The sequence below is a fragment of the Marmota monax genome, unplaced genomic scaffold, assembly GCF_021218885.2.
Source record: "Marmota monax isolate L192 unplaced genomic scaffold, Marmota_monax_Labrador192_F-V1.1 WCK01_AAM20220418_F8-fsc00004, whole genome shotgun sequence".
NCBI lineage: Eukaryota > Metazoa > Chordata > Mammalia > Rodentia > Sciuridae > Marmota > Marmota monax.
In genome coordinates, this window is record NW_026692881.1 from 14,233,263 (window position 1) to 14,247,426 (window position 14,164).

A 14,164-nucleotide genomic window follows, 5' to 3' on the forward strand; every position below is an offset into this window, starting at 1 on the left:
CAGAGCAGGAGCAGAGTTCAGCAGCAGCAGGTGGGTACCTACCATGGCCTGCTCCACACTTGGCCCTCTTAACCATGTCCTTTACCATGGACTGGAGCAGTGTGAGAATGAGTTGCCCCCAGTCTGTGTTGCTTTCCTCAACTGTAACATGGTCACCATGGTGACAGCGACCTTGTTGGACTGCTGTGTGGGTTAAATGAGAGTCCATAGGAGGCGAGGAGCCCTGCCCCTGACATCCAGTAACCACTGCATAGGTGCTCACTTGGCGTTGCCATCGACAACCTCTGGGGAGAGAGTGAGCACTGTCCGCATGCTCTGCAACAGCGATTTTAAGTTTCAAGCCAGAGAATAATTTTTAGATTATTTTTCAGAGAAAATATCAGGGAGAATATGAGTGTAGTTTGAAAAAGTAGTGTCAATATCATTTTATTTTTGGAAAATGAAAACAGAACCTGCTGTTGGTGGCATGCTGCCTGCTGCAGGAGGAACTCGGAGGTTGTGCTCCCAGGCGTGGGTTCCAGAGGTGGGAAAGGGAAAGCCGGGGCCACCTCCTGAGCTCCTCGAGGTGCGTGCCACAGCAGGCCAGGGGTGTTCTCTTGCAGGAGAACAAAGCTACAGAGAGGTTTGCAGGATTGTGTGGGTGCTATTGCTAGTCAGGGTCAGTGTGTGGAGAGGACCACACATGGATATCTTTAAAGAATTGGATGCCTGCTTCAAAAGACACCTCCCAGTTCGTTCTTAGGCACCTGGTGGGAGGGGACAACCAGCAGGTTCTGCCGCAGCCCTGGCACCTGCTCGGGCAGACCTGGAACCCCAACCCACAGCCTGGCCTGGCTTCGGGGCTCCGCCAGGCCTTTTGTGGTTTGGTCATGGTGTTGAGCGGCTCTGGTGAGCCCTGGCAGACCTTGAACCGGGAGTAGTTTCTGGGATCATCAGGATCTGTGGTCTCAGGGGCTGAAGCCAAGGTGAAGCTCTGTCTCCATCTCTCCATGGGACCTTCAAGGTACCCTTTCAGAGATGCCTGACCTCTCCGCACATCTGTCCTCAGCTGGTGGCCACAGGATGATAGTGGTACCTGCAGTCAGAGTGTTAATGCCAGGGTACCTGCTGAGTACAGTAGTTCACTTCAGCCCCTGACAGTCCCTGCAACCCCGGATGTTCTTAACTGGGGAGAAAATGGAAGCATGGGGAGGTGAGTAACCTGCAGGAAGCGAACTGGGCTGCAGGTGCTGGTGGGGCCCCTGTAAGAGAACTGGATGAACACAGCACTCTGGGCATTCACCCTCCCCTCTCTCCTGCTTGTTCCCCGCTAACTCCAGGGCTAGCCTCTGAGCCATCAGAAGGGGCCTGCCCGCTAAACACAGCCTTTCTCTCTTCCCCCATCTCCAGCTGTAGGGAGGTGGGCTCAGCCTCCAGCAGAACAGAGGCAGCCTTGTGGCAGAGCCCCCTCCCCCAGCTCCTGCCACCCCACCTTCTGTCTTCACCCAGAGCAGCACATTCCATTCTCTGGCACAGCTGGGGGCTGGGGATTCCGGGCTCCCCTGGCTGCTTGCTTGCTTCAAGGCCCCAGCAGAGCCTGCAGTCTGGGCTGGGACGCTGGGTCACAGCCACATACATTCCAACACCAACTACCCCCCACGTGAGATTTCCTAAGGAGTGAACTTTAGCCAGGATTACAGCTGACTAAACAGTTGTGGGATATAAGCTTCCTTTGTGGGGACTTGAGTCTGGATGTTGGCAGGGGTTAGAAGAGAGGAGGTGGGGTAGGCTGTCTGGGAATCTGGAGAAAAGCCACTGGCTCCTCTGCTTGTCAGGGCCCTTGGAGTGGGATTGGAACAGGGCTCCCAGAAATCTTCTTGTGAGGCAGATTGGTGGGAGCATGGCTGCCTGCACCCCTTGTCTTGTCCTTGGTTTTGCCTCTGCATACAGTAGTGTGTTAAGAATGTGGTCAAATTATAGCACCAACATGTATGCTGTGTGACTGCCAACAAGTTCTTAACCTCTCTGAGCTACAGCCACTATCATTAAATTACACTACCCTGAAGAGCTGTTGGGAGGCTTAAATTAGAATATTAAATGATTTTTGGGGGGGAAGTACTGGGGATTGAACTCAGAGACATTTTATTACTGAGCTATGTCCCCAGCCTTTTAAAAATATTTTTATTCTTAAGACAGGTGTACATCACCATGCCTGGCTGTGAAAATGTAGTGCCTGCTACCCATCATGGCTTTGATATTTATGAATTACTAGTATTAGATGTTTTCTTCCCCGTATTGGCTGATACACCACCTGGGGATGCAGTTCTGAAGCAAACCTCAAATGCATGTTCTGTAATTCTGGCTAGTTAAGATGCATCTGGCTTTTCTCTTCCTTTCTGACATTTGTCTCTTAGTTGGTTAAGGGATCAGTAATTTTACTGAGCACCTACTATGTATAGGCACTGCTTGGTCATGGTTTTTAGTTAATAAAAATACAAATTACCACTTAATGAACATTTTCTAAATGTTGTGTGTTATTTCCAGGTATTTTCCATGCATTTGACACTTAACACTGAGCAACACCATCTTACAGCTGGCAATGTTCCCAATGTCACACAGTCACTAAGTCACAGGGTCAGAAGCCAAAATCGGGCTGTCCTGCCTCCTCTCACACAGCCTGAGTGTGCAGGTGCCTCCCCCCAAACCTTCCTGTCCTGCTTTACATCAGAACTCTTATGTACTGAATTGAAAAACTTCATCCCCTACTCTCTGGCCACGGGAGGGTGGCCATGTGATTTAGTTCTGGCCATTGAGCTACAAGTGGAAATCTACCCGGTAGGGCTGGCTGGGAAATTACTGTTTTCCTGATCAAGAGGGCTGGAGGCAGCTGGCGTGTGGTTTTTGCTCTTAGCTCTTCCCCACCTTGCTGCCCAGAATGTGGTTGAGATCTCAGGAGGCAGATGCACCATCTTTTAACCACAGCCCTCCCCCACTGAGCAGGAAGACAGAGGAGTCTGGGACAGACCTCCCACCTGTCCACCTGCAAACCTCCTCTGTGGAGAAGCCCCCACGTTCCTGTGCCGTTCCACGTGGTCAGGGGCAGGCCTTCGCTGACCCGCTGGGCCCCTGGGCCCCGTTTCCATGCCGGCCAGGAGGGAGGGCCCGCAGCAGGCAGGGCCTGAGAGAATGAAGGCTGGGGGTTGAGGCCCTGAAGGACCTCTCTGGTACTTTGGGAGGATTCTTGTTTGCAGAAAAGAGAGTCCCAGGGCGTGTGCTGACAGCAGACGGGGTCATGCCTGTGTACAGCAGGGCCTGGGTCCCTTTGTGAGGGTGGGTGAGAGCAGAGAGCCTCACTGGGCTCCATGGGATGGCTGGAGGGAGCTGCCTCCCCCCTGCCGGCTGCCTCTCACTGCTGCCAATGCCTGACAGGGATCAGCATTGTATTTCAGCCTGAGGTGGGCTCAAGTCCTGTGCTCAGCGGAAAAATAACCCGGTCCTGGTTGACCAGAGAAGTGTCCGTAAATATTTGGTTGGGGTGGGAGGCTGGGAGACAAGGGGCAGATTCAGGGAGCCAGGCAGGCCAGGCCAGGTTGGCAGGGTGGATGGCAGAGGCTCCCTCAGGGTGAGGAGGAATGGGGAGGCCTCTGTTGCTCCCGCCCTGTGCTGAGAGGCCACCTGGCTGCCCAGGGTCATTCGCAGGCAGGTTGACCACCTGTTTGTGAGAGAGAGCTGACATCAGAAAGGCCAGGACACCGTGCGCTGGTCCCACTGCAAAGCTGGCCTGGGTCTTTCTGGAGATGCCACCTTCCTCCAGCACCGTGGACTCCAGGCTCTCTGTGCCAGGCTGGCCCTTGTCTTGGAGGAGCAGCAGACCTCCAGCACCGGGAGGAAAACCCTGCAGGGGTGCCTCATCCCTCATTCTAGGGGCAGCTGCCCTGTCCTTCAGCTTCTGCTGACCCTGCAGGGAGCTCTTTCCTGGGACCACCCTTTCCAGATGCTGGCAATTTGAGTGGCAGCCGCTTCTTGCCTCTGTTCAAAGCTTCACGGTGGCTGCCTCCATCTGCTCTGAGCTCCCTGAAAACCCGTTAGCCCCTCACCCTCTCCCTGCCTCAGATGTTACCTTATCTAGATGGAGGTTCTCAGCCCTGGTTACTCATCACCCAAGTGGTGCCTAGAAATACTGATTTCTGGGTGAGATTTGACAGAGTTGCATTAGAGTGGGGCCTGGGTTTTGTTTTTTTTTTGTAAAAGCTCCCTAGATGATCCAGTGGAGATGTGTTAAAATGCAGCTTGATACTGTAGGCCTGGAGTGGGGCCCGAGATTCTGTACTTCTAACCAGTTCCCAGGCAGTGCTGCTGAGGCTGGCCTGGGGACCATGTTTAGAGGAGCATTAGTCTACAGCATCTGGCACCTAAGGTGGGGACCGTATCCAGAGATACCCAAAAGCCACAGGGGAGGATTGGCACACCTGAGGCCTCTGGTTCTCTGGTTGCTCCTTGTAGCCAGGCCTCCTTGGACTTGGCACGCAAGAGGGGATGCTGCGTGACTGTGGGAGAGTTCCAACCACGGGAGGCTGGGGGACTTGGTACTTTGGTCCTTCCTCAGGGACAAAAAAGGGTGATCATCTCTATCACTCGCTTAGTGGTTGGGATGCAGGGTGTCCCTTGCTATGTACTCTCGGGAGCCTACAAAAAACAGCATTGCTTTTCTGAGGCTTCCCAGGGAGGTCTAGGTGGCCAGGCTGTGGGGTTAAGATAAGGGCCTTTTGCAAAAGTCCACTCTACACCTCCCTTGTCCCACCCTTCATAGCCAGCTGATAAACCACCTGATCTAAAAGAACTCATTTTTCTTTTTTATTATTTAATTAAAAACTTAAAAAAAAAAAAAAAGAAAAGCCAAACCCTACCTGCGTCTGTTGTCTAGAAGCTATGGCCTCACAGCAGTAGCAATAACTTACACCATCAGGGTGATGCGGAGGCTGGAGTGGGCCAGAAGGAGAGGGCCTGGGGGAGGGGGCCTTGCTGTCCGGTCCAGCAGGGCTCTAGGCCTGGGGTAGAGAGCTGGGTAAGAAGGGAAGCAGGGTGGGAGGGCATCGAGGCAACTCCCTTTCTTTGGAGGGCTGTGATGGGATACATAAAAGGGGAGTGGGGCAGGGAGACCTGATCCCCTGGGAGCTCAGCCTAACAGACCCCTCTTGAAGTGAGGCCCCACCAGCAGCAAAGGGGAGCTGTCGCCACTGTCCACTCTGAAAGCCCCTCCTCAAGCTGCCCGAGCCCTTTATCCTTCCCTTGCTTTCTCCCCCCTCTGCCCACTTTCGGAGACCGTGGGGCTTCCCCCCGTAGAGAAAGCCCTTCTCCTAAAAGAGATGCCCAAGACCCCAGGACCCCTTGGTCAAGGAGGATGAGTCCCAAGCCCCATGCCCCTCCCTTGGGATCTGCAAAGCTAACAACTTTGCTCGAAGCCACCCTCTGCCAGAGACTGGGTCAACCTGGGAGTGGGGGCAAGGCCAGTGGCAGGGACAGCAGGCAAAGCACAGCTGGCTGGGTGGGACAGGGAGCACCCTTCAGTGGGGCTCTGCAGCGCCATAGAAGAAGGGGTAGTAGAGGGAGCAGGGGTAGGAGAACATGAATTTGACTGCAAACTTCATCTCCTTGTTCTTCTTGTCCCAGCGATAAACGGCCATGAGCAGTAGCTGTCCATCCACTTTGCGGCCCATGACCAGGAAGCTGCCTGCCAGGCTGTCCAGCTGTGGGCAGGGGCAGCCCGCACCGTTCTTCATGTGCAGCACCAGCCTCTTGGTGTCCTTGCGCTTCAGGGGACCTGGTTTGAGCAGCTTCTTTTTTTTCTGGGCTCCAATCAACTTCCGGTCCCCATTCTCTATCTTGATCTCCTTGATGCGCATTTTGACCACTGTGGGAAAGGAGGGGCAGAGGGACAGCCTGAGAAGGTCGGTTCCACTCAGGACAGTGGTGGCCCCAGATTGGTGTCAGTGTGCTCTGGGTGTTCAGAGTCTGGGAGTCGGGGGCTTGGAGGGGTGTGACTTACAGGGGCACATTTTAGTACTTAGGAAGCTCCTATCAGATACTGGACTTTGTTTCATCCTCAAAGTCCTGGAACTGGGGAATAAGGGAGTGTCCTTCCAAATTGTGGAGCTTAGAATGAATCAAGTCTGGCTGACTGCAGGGCTCGATACTTTCCAGGGCACCAAATGCCAGGGGGCAGCTCTGGATGGGCAGTGAAGTGGGTGTTGGGTTCCCCAGGAAGGGGAGGTTGGGGGTTGGGCTGACCACTTGGAAGGGGTCCTTGTGATGGACTTCATCATCTCTGGAAATGGCTCCAATGGATTTCTTTCTTTTTTTTTGTGATAGTGGGTTTTTTATTCAAGGGTGCTCTACCACTGAACTATCCCCCCCGCAACCCGCCTATCTTTATTTTTATTTTGAGACAGGATCTCAAAAGTTGCCTGGGTTGATCAGGAACTTGTGATCTTCCTGCCTCAGTCTCCTGAGTAACTGGGATTATAGGCATGCGCCACTGTGCCTGGCTCCGGTGGTATTTCTAGTTGTGTGTGATCACCAGGCTGGGTGTGTGTGTGTGTGTGTGTGTGTGTGTGTGTGTGTGGTGACAGTGGTAGGGCAGTGGTGGACTGGTAATGTTTAACAGCCAGCTGTGGGGAGGACAAGCCCTGCTTGGTGGCATTTCTTGAAACCCACTAAGGCCGACCACACCACTGGGCATGAAACTGGGAAGAAGAGATGCCCATAGAGGAGCTCAGGTATGGACACACCACTGTAATCTGTGTGTGCGAGGGAGATCATGCAGTGGGGTGGGACTGTGCATGTGCTAGATATCTCTGTCTGAGAGTATGTCTATGGTCAGTATAGGACTGTGAGTGTGGGTTGGGGACACATGGATGAAGGCAGGACCCTTGGCCAGGAAGTCATGGTCCAGGTCACTTGAGGTAGCTACAGAGAGCTTAATATTTAGGGATAAGCTGTCCTGGGCTGAGGGTTGGGGTGAGGAGTCCCTCAGGCTGGTGTCTCCCTTCTTTAGATCTCTGGCCCTCTTCTCTGAGAAGCCAGAGAATAACTTGCCCACTCAGGGAAGGCACCTGTTCTCAAATTTCTTTTCTTTCTTCCCTCTGCCTTCCCTCGTCCCTGCCCCCTTCTCTCTCTCTCACACACACCTCTTGCATTATAGCACTATTCTTTTTCCAAACAGGCTACTAATGTAAAAGACTCATCTGGGCTGGGGATGTAGCTCAGTTGGTAGAGTGCTTGCCTTGCATGCACAAGGCCCTGGGTTCGATCCCCAGCACCACAAAAAACAAACAAACAAAAAGACTCATCTGAAGTAAGGATATTATTATTATTTGCCTTTTATAGACAGGGAAGCTTAAACACAAAACAGGGAACTAACTTGGCAGATCACAGGCAGAACTGTGTGGTCCCTGAGTTTGCTAGATCCTAACTAGACTTGGCCTGGACTATCCCAGGGAGGTTCTGGGATGGCTCTGTGGGGACAGATGACCACAGTACTCCTGGCCAGAAGACCACTGAGGCCCAGAAATGAGGGGCTCCCCTTCCATGTTGGAGCTTTCTGCCCACTGTGGCCCCATGGTCTCTGGGATAAGCCTGCCTCCCCCAGTGAGACTTTTCAGCAATGGGGGCCCCACTCCAGATGGGGCCAAGGTGGGGCTGGTATACAGGAGCCCTGGCCAGGGATGGTTGCTGAGGCCCATGGACCATGACCTTGAGGGGTTTCTGAAGCCCCTGGTATGATGTGCATAAAGAGGTTCATTTCTCTGAGGAGAGGGCTCATGATTATCATCAGATTCTAAAAGGAGTTGGTGATGCAAAAGCTCTTTGGGTTCACAGGCGTAGGCACATGTGTGCATGTGGCAAGGAGGCTGCTGGGGGCAGTGGCCAGGTGGGTGCCATACTCACCAAAGTCGCTGGAGCACATCTGCTCCATGAGGCCATCTGCGCTGTGCTCTATCTCACACTGGGCGCAGGTCTTGGTCACTGAAGAGAGAAGGTGGGGTGGAGTGGGCAGTGGTTTGTCAGGGGTTTGGAGTCCAGAGAACCACTTAGGGTGCATGCTACTCCACTGACCATCCATCCCTCAGCCCCTCAAATCTCCACTTCCTCGTCAAGAAATGGGGTGATGGCAATAATACGTCATCTGGTACTGACTGATTGTGACAATCACTGAGACAAGATTATATAGGTGGGCAAAGACCCTGGCAGCTGCACCGTGATGCTCATTGTTTTCTAAGTTTTATTCCATTTAACCTTCAGCTTATGAAGCAGGTATTATTTCTATTTCAGAGAAAAGGAAACTGAGGCCCAGAGTGGTTACCCAGGTCTGCAAAGCTTGTGAGAAGCTGGCTTAGGATTCAGGATGGGTGGGGGTTTTCAGGGGCCATGCTTGGGGGTAACCAGTGAAGCTGGCAGAGCTGGGCTGAGCAGTGCCCCCTCCAAGGTGCTCAGCTCAGCATTGCTAAAACTTCTGAGTTTTCAAGGAACCCCAAACTCCTCATTTTTATATGAAGTATTCTTGAATTTCATCTTTTGGCCACACAAACACTTATTCAGGCCAATTGTCTCCTGCTTCCCTGTTGATTCTCAACGTCCAGGATAGGGACTTTGCCTTGTCTCCACACCCCAAGGCTCATCAATCTTGTAGGACTGGGCAGACGAGGGTAAGATTAGCCCATGGGTGGGTCCAGTTGTTTTTTTGGGAGTAAGTACAGGAAAAGATGGAGCAGTACTGCCTCTTTGGGGAATTTCAGCATTAGGAGTTTCTTGGTGTCCTTTATTAACTGTCCAGGCCAGGCTTGCCTGCTGGATGGGGCACTGGGTACCCAGCCCACCTGGAAGGAGGAAGTGGGAGGGGGTGCAGACTCCATCTGGGAAGAGCTGCATGTGGCCTAACACAATGAAGGGGAGGTTGAAACCAAGCAGATATTCGGAGTTACTGGAGAGCAGGTGGAAGGGATAGCTTAGAGTCATAAAGGTTTCATGAACCTGGGATCCTTTATGGAAAGGATATTAACGCTCAGAGAAGTCAAGCAATTAATCTACGGCCTCCTTCCTAGGGGCAGAATCTGCTGCACTGAGTTTCCCCAGAAGACTTCAGCCCAGGAATTGGGGAAGCAGGAGAAATAAGGGTTCCAGGCATAGAAAACGAGAGGGGGATAGCCAGGGAGACCCTTATATAGCCACCCCCAACACACATATCCCCTTCTCCCCTCCCTCTTCCTCCTTCCCAAGGTCCCAATACCGGGTAGGGATGATGCTTGTCTTGGTGCCCTGGGGCTCAGCTGAGAGGCACTGTCCAAGTTAAAGGCATTGTTTAGCGACCTGGGCATTTGGGGACTCTGGGAGCTGATAAGGCATTTGTCCCTAGGGCACCCAGAGATTTAGTAGTTTGGGAAGGCGAGCTCTGCAAGGGGCGCGGGGCAGGAGTTGGAATAGAGAACCAGTGGGAATGTCCAGAGTGCGGCCTCCCTGCAGCCGTGCTCTGACAGTCCACGGGAAGGCGGGAAGGCAGCAGGAGACCTTCCCCGGGGCTCAGGGATGAGTGGAAATGGCGTGTGTGCGTGTGCAGGGTGTGGCACCTGTCGGGGTTCGCAGATCTGTGCTAAGGGGTTGGGGAGCCCAGCTTGCGCTCCAGGGCCGTCGGAGCGCGCGGGGGCGGCCGTGGTGGCGCTACCTGGAGGCGCGGTGGCAGGCAGGTGCCCGAACTGCACAGCAATGCAGAGGTCGTTGTCCAGAGGGAACTTGTGGCAGTGCAGCATCTCGGGCCAGGGGAAGCCGTAGGCCTCCATGAGCGGCGCGCAGCCGGCGCGCACGGCCTCGCACAGCGAGCGGCACGGATAGATGGGTCGGTCGAGGCAGACGGGCGCGAAGAGCGAGCAGAGGAAGACTTGCGTGTCCGAGTGGCAGCGCTTGGCCAGCAGCGGCAGCCAGCTGCTCGCCTGCTGCTTCACCTCGGCCAGGCTCTCGTGCTCCAGCAGGTTGGGCAGCCGCATGCGCTTGTAGCCCACCGTGTGGCAAAGTGGCAGGTCGGCGGGGATGTCGAGGCACTGCGGCGGCTTGGAGTAGGAGCGGCCGTGCAGAGGCTCGGCCTGCCAGCCGTAGTAGTCGTACTCCTCGCCGCGCGCCGGTGCCCCGTGCAGCGCCCCCAGCAGCAGCGCCAGAGCGGCCGCCCGCGCGCCCCCCGCAGCCGCCCGCATGGCCGCGTTGTCCCCAGACGCGCGCCGCAAGGCCCCCGACGCTCCCCGGCAGCCGTAGCGGAGGTCGTCCAAATAGGTGGCAGCCTCCGCTCAGCTCTAGGCGCCCGGAGTGATCCTGGCGCCTCCCACCATGGGGCTCCAGCCCCGGCCTTGCCGAGCACCCCAGCCAATCTCCAGCCGCCCGGCCCCCGCCCCAAGGCGCGGAGGCAGGGTGGGGCCCCTGGATCCCTCCCGCCCAGGTCCCGCTGGTCCCGCCCAGCGCCGTTCCACGCCCCTTTCGGGTCACAGTTCCCTGGCCACAGCCAGGCCAGGCTGTGCCTCTCCCCAGGTTTCCCTCACCTCCCTCAGCATTGTGTGCCCCTGGCCTTCTCCATCCTTCCTCCTTATCTCTCTTCTCCAAAGTCTCTCCTGTTCCTTTTCTCACTCACTTTCCTTCTTATCTCTTTGCTTATGCCTTCCCGCCTCCGCTCTGCGGTAGCTTCTGGCTGTCCACTGTCTCCCGGTCCAAGTCAGTACTCTTGGCCCTTGTCTTAGGGCATTCATTGAGCTCCCGACTGGTGCTGAGCCTTTGTGGCTGCGGGGGAACCAGACAGATAAGACCCAGACATCACAGCTTAGTGGGGGGTGAAGCTCATTACGGTATCTCCGAGCTCCTACTAAGTGCCGGGACAGTTCTCTGCATGGATCAACCATATAGACTTCTATTTCTAATGATATGCTAGTACCTACTGGCTTCTGTGTGCCAAGACTATTCTAAGCATATTGCATAAATTACCTTATTTAATTATCAAAGAAATGCTTTAAATTGGGTAGGCTCTATTATTATCCCCACTTTACAGATAAAGATACTGAGACCAAGAGAGAATAAGTATGGATTAGAGCCAACAACTGAACCCAGATAATCTGGTGCAGGAGTCAGAGCTTAGAAAACATCAGGAGGTTTGGATTCTGAATCTGTGGGTCAGATGGCTACAGAGGGGCTCAGAGAAGTGAAATGACTGGCCCTTGGTCAGAGTCAACTGTGAAGGAACCAGGACTTGAATCCATGTATTGGGCTCCCAAGGTCAGGGCTTAACCATGCTGCCATAAAATCACTTCCAACCTGGGGTAGGAAATGCTGTGGGAGGAGGAAGGACATGACAGTGTCTCTGGGAGGGCATCCAGGGAGGCACCAGAGGATTTCAGGAGTGCCGTGCTTGGTGTCTGGGCCTTGCCTTCCTTAACTTTCCTGTGAGAGGAACTTGGAGGAAAATTTTGGTGGGAGCAGGGACTCTTTCTTGAAAGCCCTGCCTAACTCCTGACACCCCAGCCTTTAGTGGGGAAGTACCCTGGGAGGAACCTCACAGGAGGCCTTGGGAGTCTGAGGCTGGCTCTGCTGAGTGGCAGGAGTGCTGCGGCCCTTGCCTCCTGTCCTCCTCCCCTCCTCCCTGCTCTCTAAATATTTCCAGGGCTCCACCACTTCTTGCAGTGGGGGTGGAAAAAGGGGAGGGACAAGTCCTTAATACTCAACCAATATGTATGGAGCACTTGCTGTATATAAGGTATGGGGATACAGATGTGAGAAGACCCAGCCCTGCTCTATCTGATCTAGTGAGAAGCGCCAAGGCAGGGCAATGGAGGCAGAAGAAGTGAACAGACAGCCCAGCATGGGGCAGGGCATCTTTTGATGTCCAGGATGACCTAATTGGGTCCAGGTAGAGCAAGCTGGGTGCCTTTCCTTCCCCTTCTCCTTCTCTCTATCCTGAACATTAAGAGGTTCTGCAGATGACCAGTCAGAAAGAAGGTGAAGGATGGGTCTTCACGGGGCCAGGCAGCATGGTGCAGTAAGGGTACAAGAGCCCCCAACTCGGCAGACAGAGCCAGTTTCAATTCCTGGCCCCTTACTAGCTATGTGACCTTGGGCAAGTACTTAACTATTCTGATTCTTAAATCTTTGTTTGTCAAGTGGAACTTCCTTAGCAGTTATTGTGATGGGAAAATAAAATGAACAAATCAATGAATAAAAAAGAAAGTCCCCTGCATAGAGCCAGACTGTGAAGGGCACCTGGGAATGTTAGATCCCCAGAGGATTGTGAAGTTGGGATAAAAATGTGGAGTGTGCTCTGAAAGCCTCCTTGGACACCTTGGCCCTGGCTTTGGCTTGGGACTCTGAGCAGTGATTCTGCTCCCTGTACACTGGCTCCCATACTCTGGCTCCCTGACCTTTCTTTGGGCTTGGCAGGCTTCTGCCGTCCAGGGAGGTGTGGCCCTGGGCACTGGTGGGGGCGTTAGGACCCCCCAGGTGGTTGTGCAAGGTGCTGGCTCCTTAGGTAGCTGGTTGACTGGGCTGTTCTTGGCATCCCAGTGCCTGACCTGGACAGAGCCAGGCATTGTTCCCACTCTGGTTGTGTAAGAAGAGCACATGGGAGCCAAGGGAGTACCTGGCAGCTCTGGGGGTTCCAAAGGGCAGCGGGGCCAATCTGGATGCCTCCTAGAAGAAGAGAAGGGGCAACTTTGACTTTGAGACTCCTGCATCTCCCTGATGTGGACTCATGATGGTAGCCAAGAGGAGGGAAGCCCTTCACCACCCACTGAGCCAGTCATGGCTGTGCCAGGGGCAGTCATGAGGGGAGCTCTCTGTCAGTGGCCGGCCTGTTTCCCTGGCTCTGTGGCTGAGAAGAAGCCCGCTCTCTGATGTGGTGCCCATTTCCAACTACATTACAGGGCCGAGGCAGTGGGTGGAACACCTGGTGTCCTGGGCATGTGTCCATTCTGGAGTGTCTGTGGTCTGTCCTGGCACGTGTTTCCCCAGCTGATGTAGGGGACCACTTGTTCAAAAGAACCTGTACTTGTGGTTTGTTATGAGCAAAGTTCTATACAGATGTCCACTGACACCTCTTAGGTTATATGACCTCTTTGATCAAACTTGTTAATTTTATTATCAATCCTATATTTTCCTACTTTGTTATTGTCTATTTCAAGTGGTTTCCAAAATGTGGTCAGGATACCCCAGGGGGTTCCCAAAACCTTTTCAGGGCTTTGTCTACAAGGTCAAAAGTATAGAAAATTCAAAGTACAAAATAGAATGACGGATTTTTAAAAAAAAAATTTTGTTTTTAGTTGTAGTTGGACATAATACCTTTATTTTACTTATTTATTTTTATGTGGTGCTGAGGATCCAACCCAGCACCTTGCACATGCTAGGCGAGCACTCTACTGCTGAGCTACAACCCCAGCCCCGTGGATTTTTTTTTTTAAATACCAGAGATTGAACTCAGGGAATGCTTATACACTGAGCCACATGGCCAGCCCCTTTTTTTATTTTGTTAGAGACATTGTCTCACTGAGTTGCCTAGGGCCTTCCTAGTTGCTGAGGCTGGCTTTGAACTTGAGATCCTCCTGCCTCAACCTCCCAAGCAGCTGGGATTACAGTTATGCACCACTGTGCCCAGTGACACCAATGGATTTTTAAGATAATAGAGTAAGAAAAGATTGTTGATGTGGCTTTGGATTCTATATTACAATGAGCATTTAAGAAACTACTATATGTCATTTTTTTAGTAGTATCAAAGAGGAATATCCATGTTTATTCAAAAAAGCTATTAAAATACTCCTCCTTTTTTCAACTGCATTTCTGGGTGAGGCCAGATTTTCTTCATATACTTCAACCAAACCATATGTGGCAGCAAATTGAATGCAAAAGCACCTATGAGAATGCAGCTATCTTTTATTAAGTAAGACATTAGGCTTGCAAAAATATGAAACAATTGCCACTCTTTTCAATATATATTTTTGCTTTGGAAAATATAATTATTTTTCATGAAAATTTATTTATGTTAACATATAATGATTTATTAGATTAACAAATTTATTTCTTCTCATTTAAAATTTTAAATATGGTAAATGATAAACCCACATACACAAAAGCTCTTTGAGGTTTTCAACTGGGATCCTCAAAGAAGTTC

At 52.7% G+C, this 14,164-nt stretch overlaps 1 protein-coding gene and 1 non-coding gene across 2 annotated transcripts; one reads left to right on the top strand and one right to left on the bottom strand.

The window, feature by feature from the left end:
• Positions 1 to 4,880: 4,880 nt before the first annotated feature.
• On the bottom strand, positions 4,881 to 10,320 carry Sfrp5 (secreted frizzled related protein 5). Its single transcript, XM_046450291.2, has 3 exons — positions 9,698 to 10,320; positions 7,927 to 8,004; positions 4,881 to 5,890 (listed from the first exon to the last, which is right to left on the bottom strand). Exons 1-3 carry the CDS (start codon positions 10,218 to 10,220, stop codon positions 5,544 to 5,546), a joined length of 948 nt encoding a protein of 315 aa, XP_046306247.1. The 5' UTR covers positions 10,221 to 10,320; the 3' UTR covers positions 4,881 to 5,543.
• On the top strand, positions 7,230 to 7,303 carry Trnaa-ugc (transfer RNA alanine (anticodon UGC)). Its single transcript has one exon. It is a non-coding gene; the product is annotated as a tRNA-Ala (tRNA).
• Positions 10,321 to 14,164: the final 3,844 nt, after the last annotated feature.

Excerpts from the sequence above, each read along its gene's own strand:
- Sfrp5 (XM_046450291.2), bottom strand. The coding sequence starts at position 10,220 with ATGCGGGCGGCTGCGGGGGGCGCGCGGGCGGCCGCTCTGGCGCTGCTG. Across the intron at positions 8,005-9,697 it reads GCCTGCCACCGCGCCTCCAG|TGACCAAGACCTGCGCCCAG; the intron begins GTAGCGCCACCA and ends TTCTCTCTTCAG. Across the intron at positions 5,891-7,926 it reads GATGTGCTCCAGCGACTTTG|TGGTCAAAATGCGCATCAAG; the intron begins GTGAGTATGGCA and ends CCTTTCCCACAG.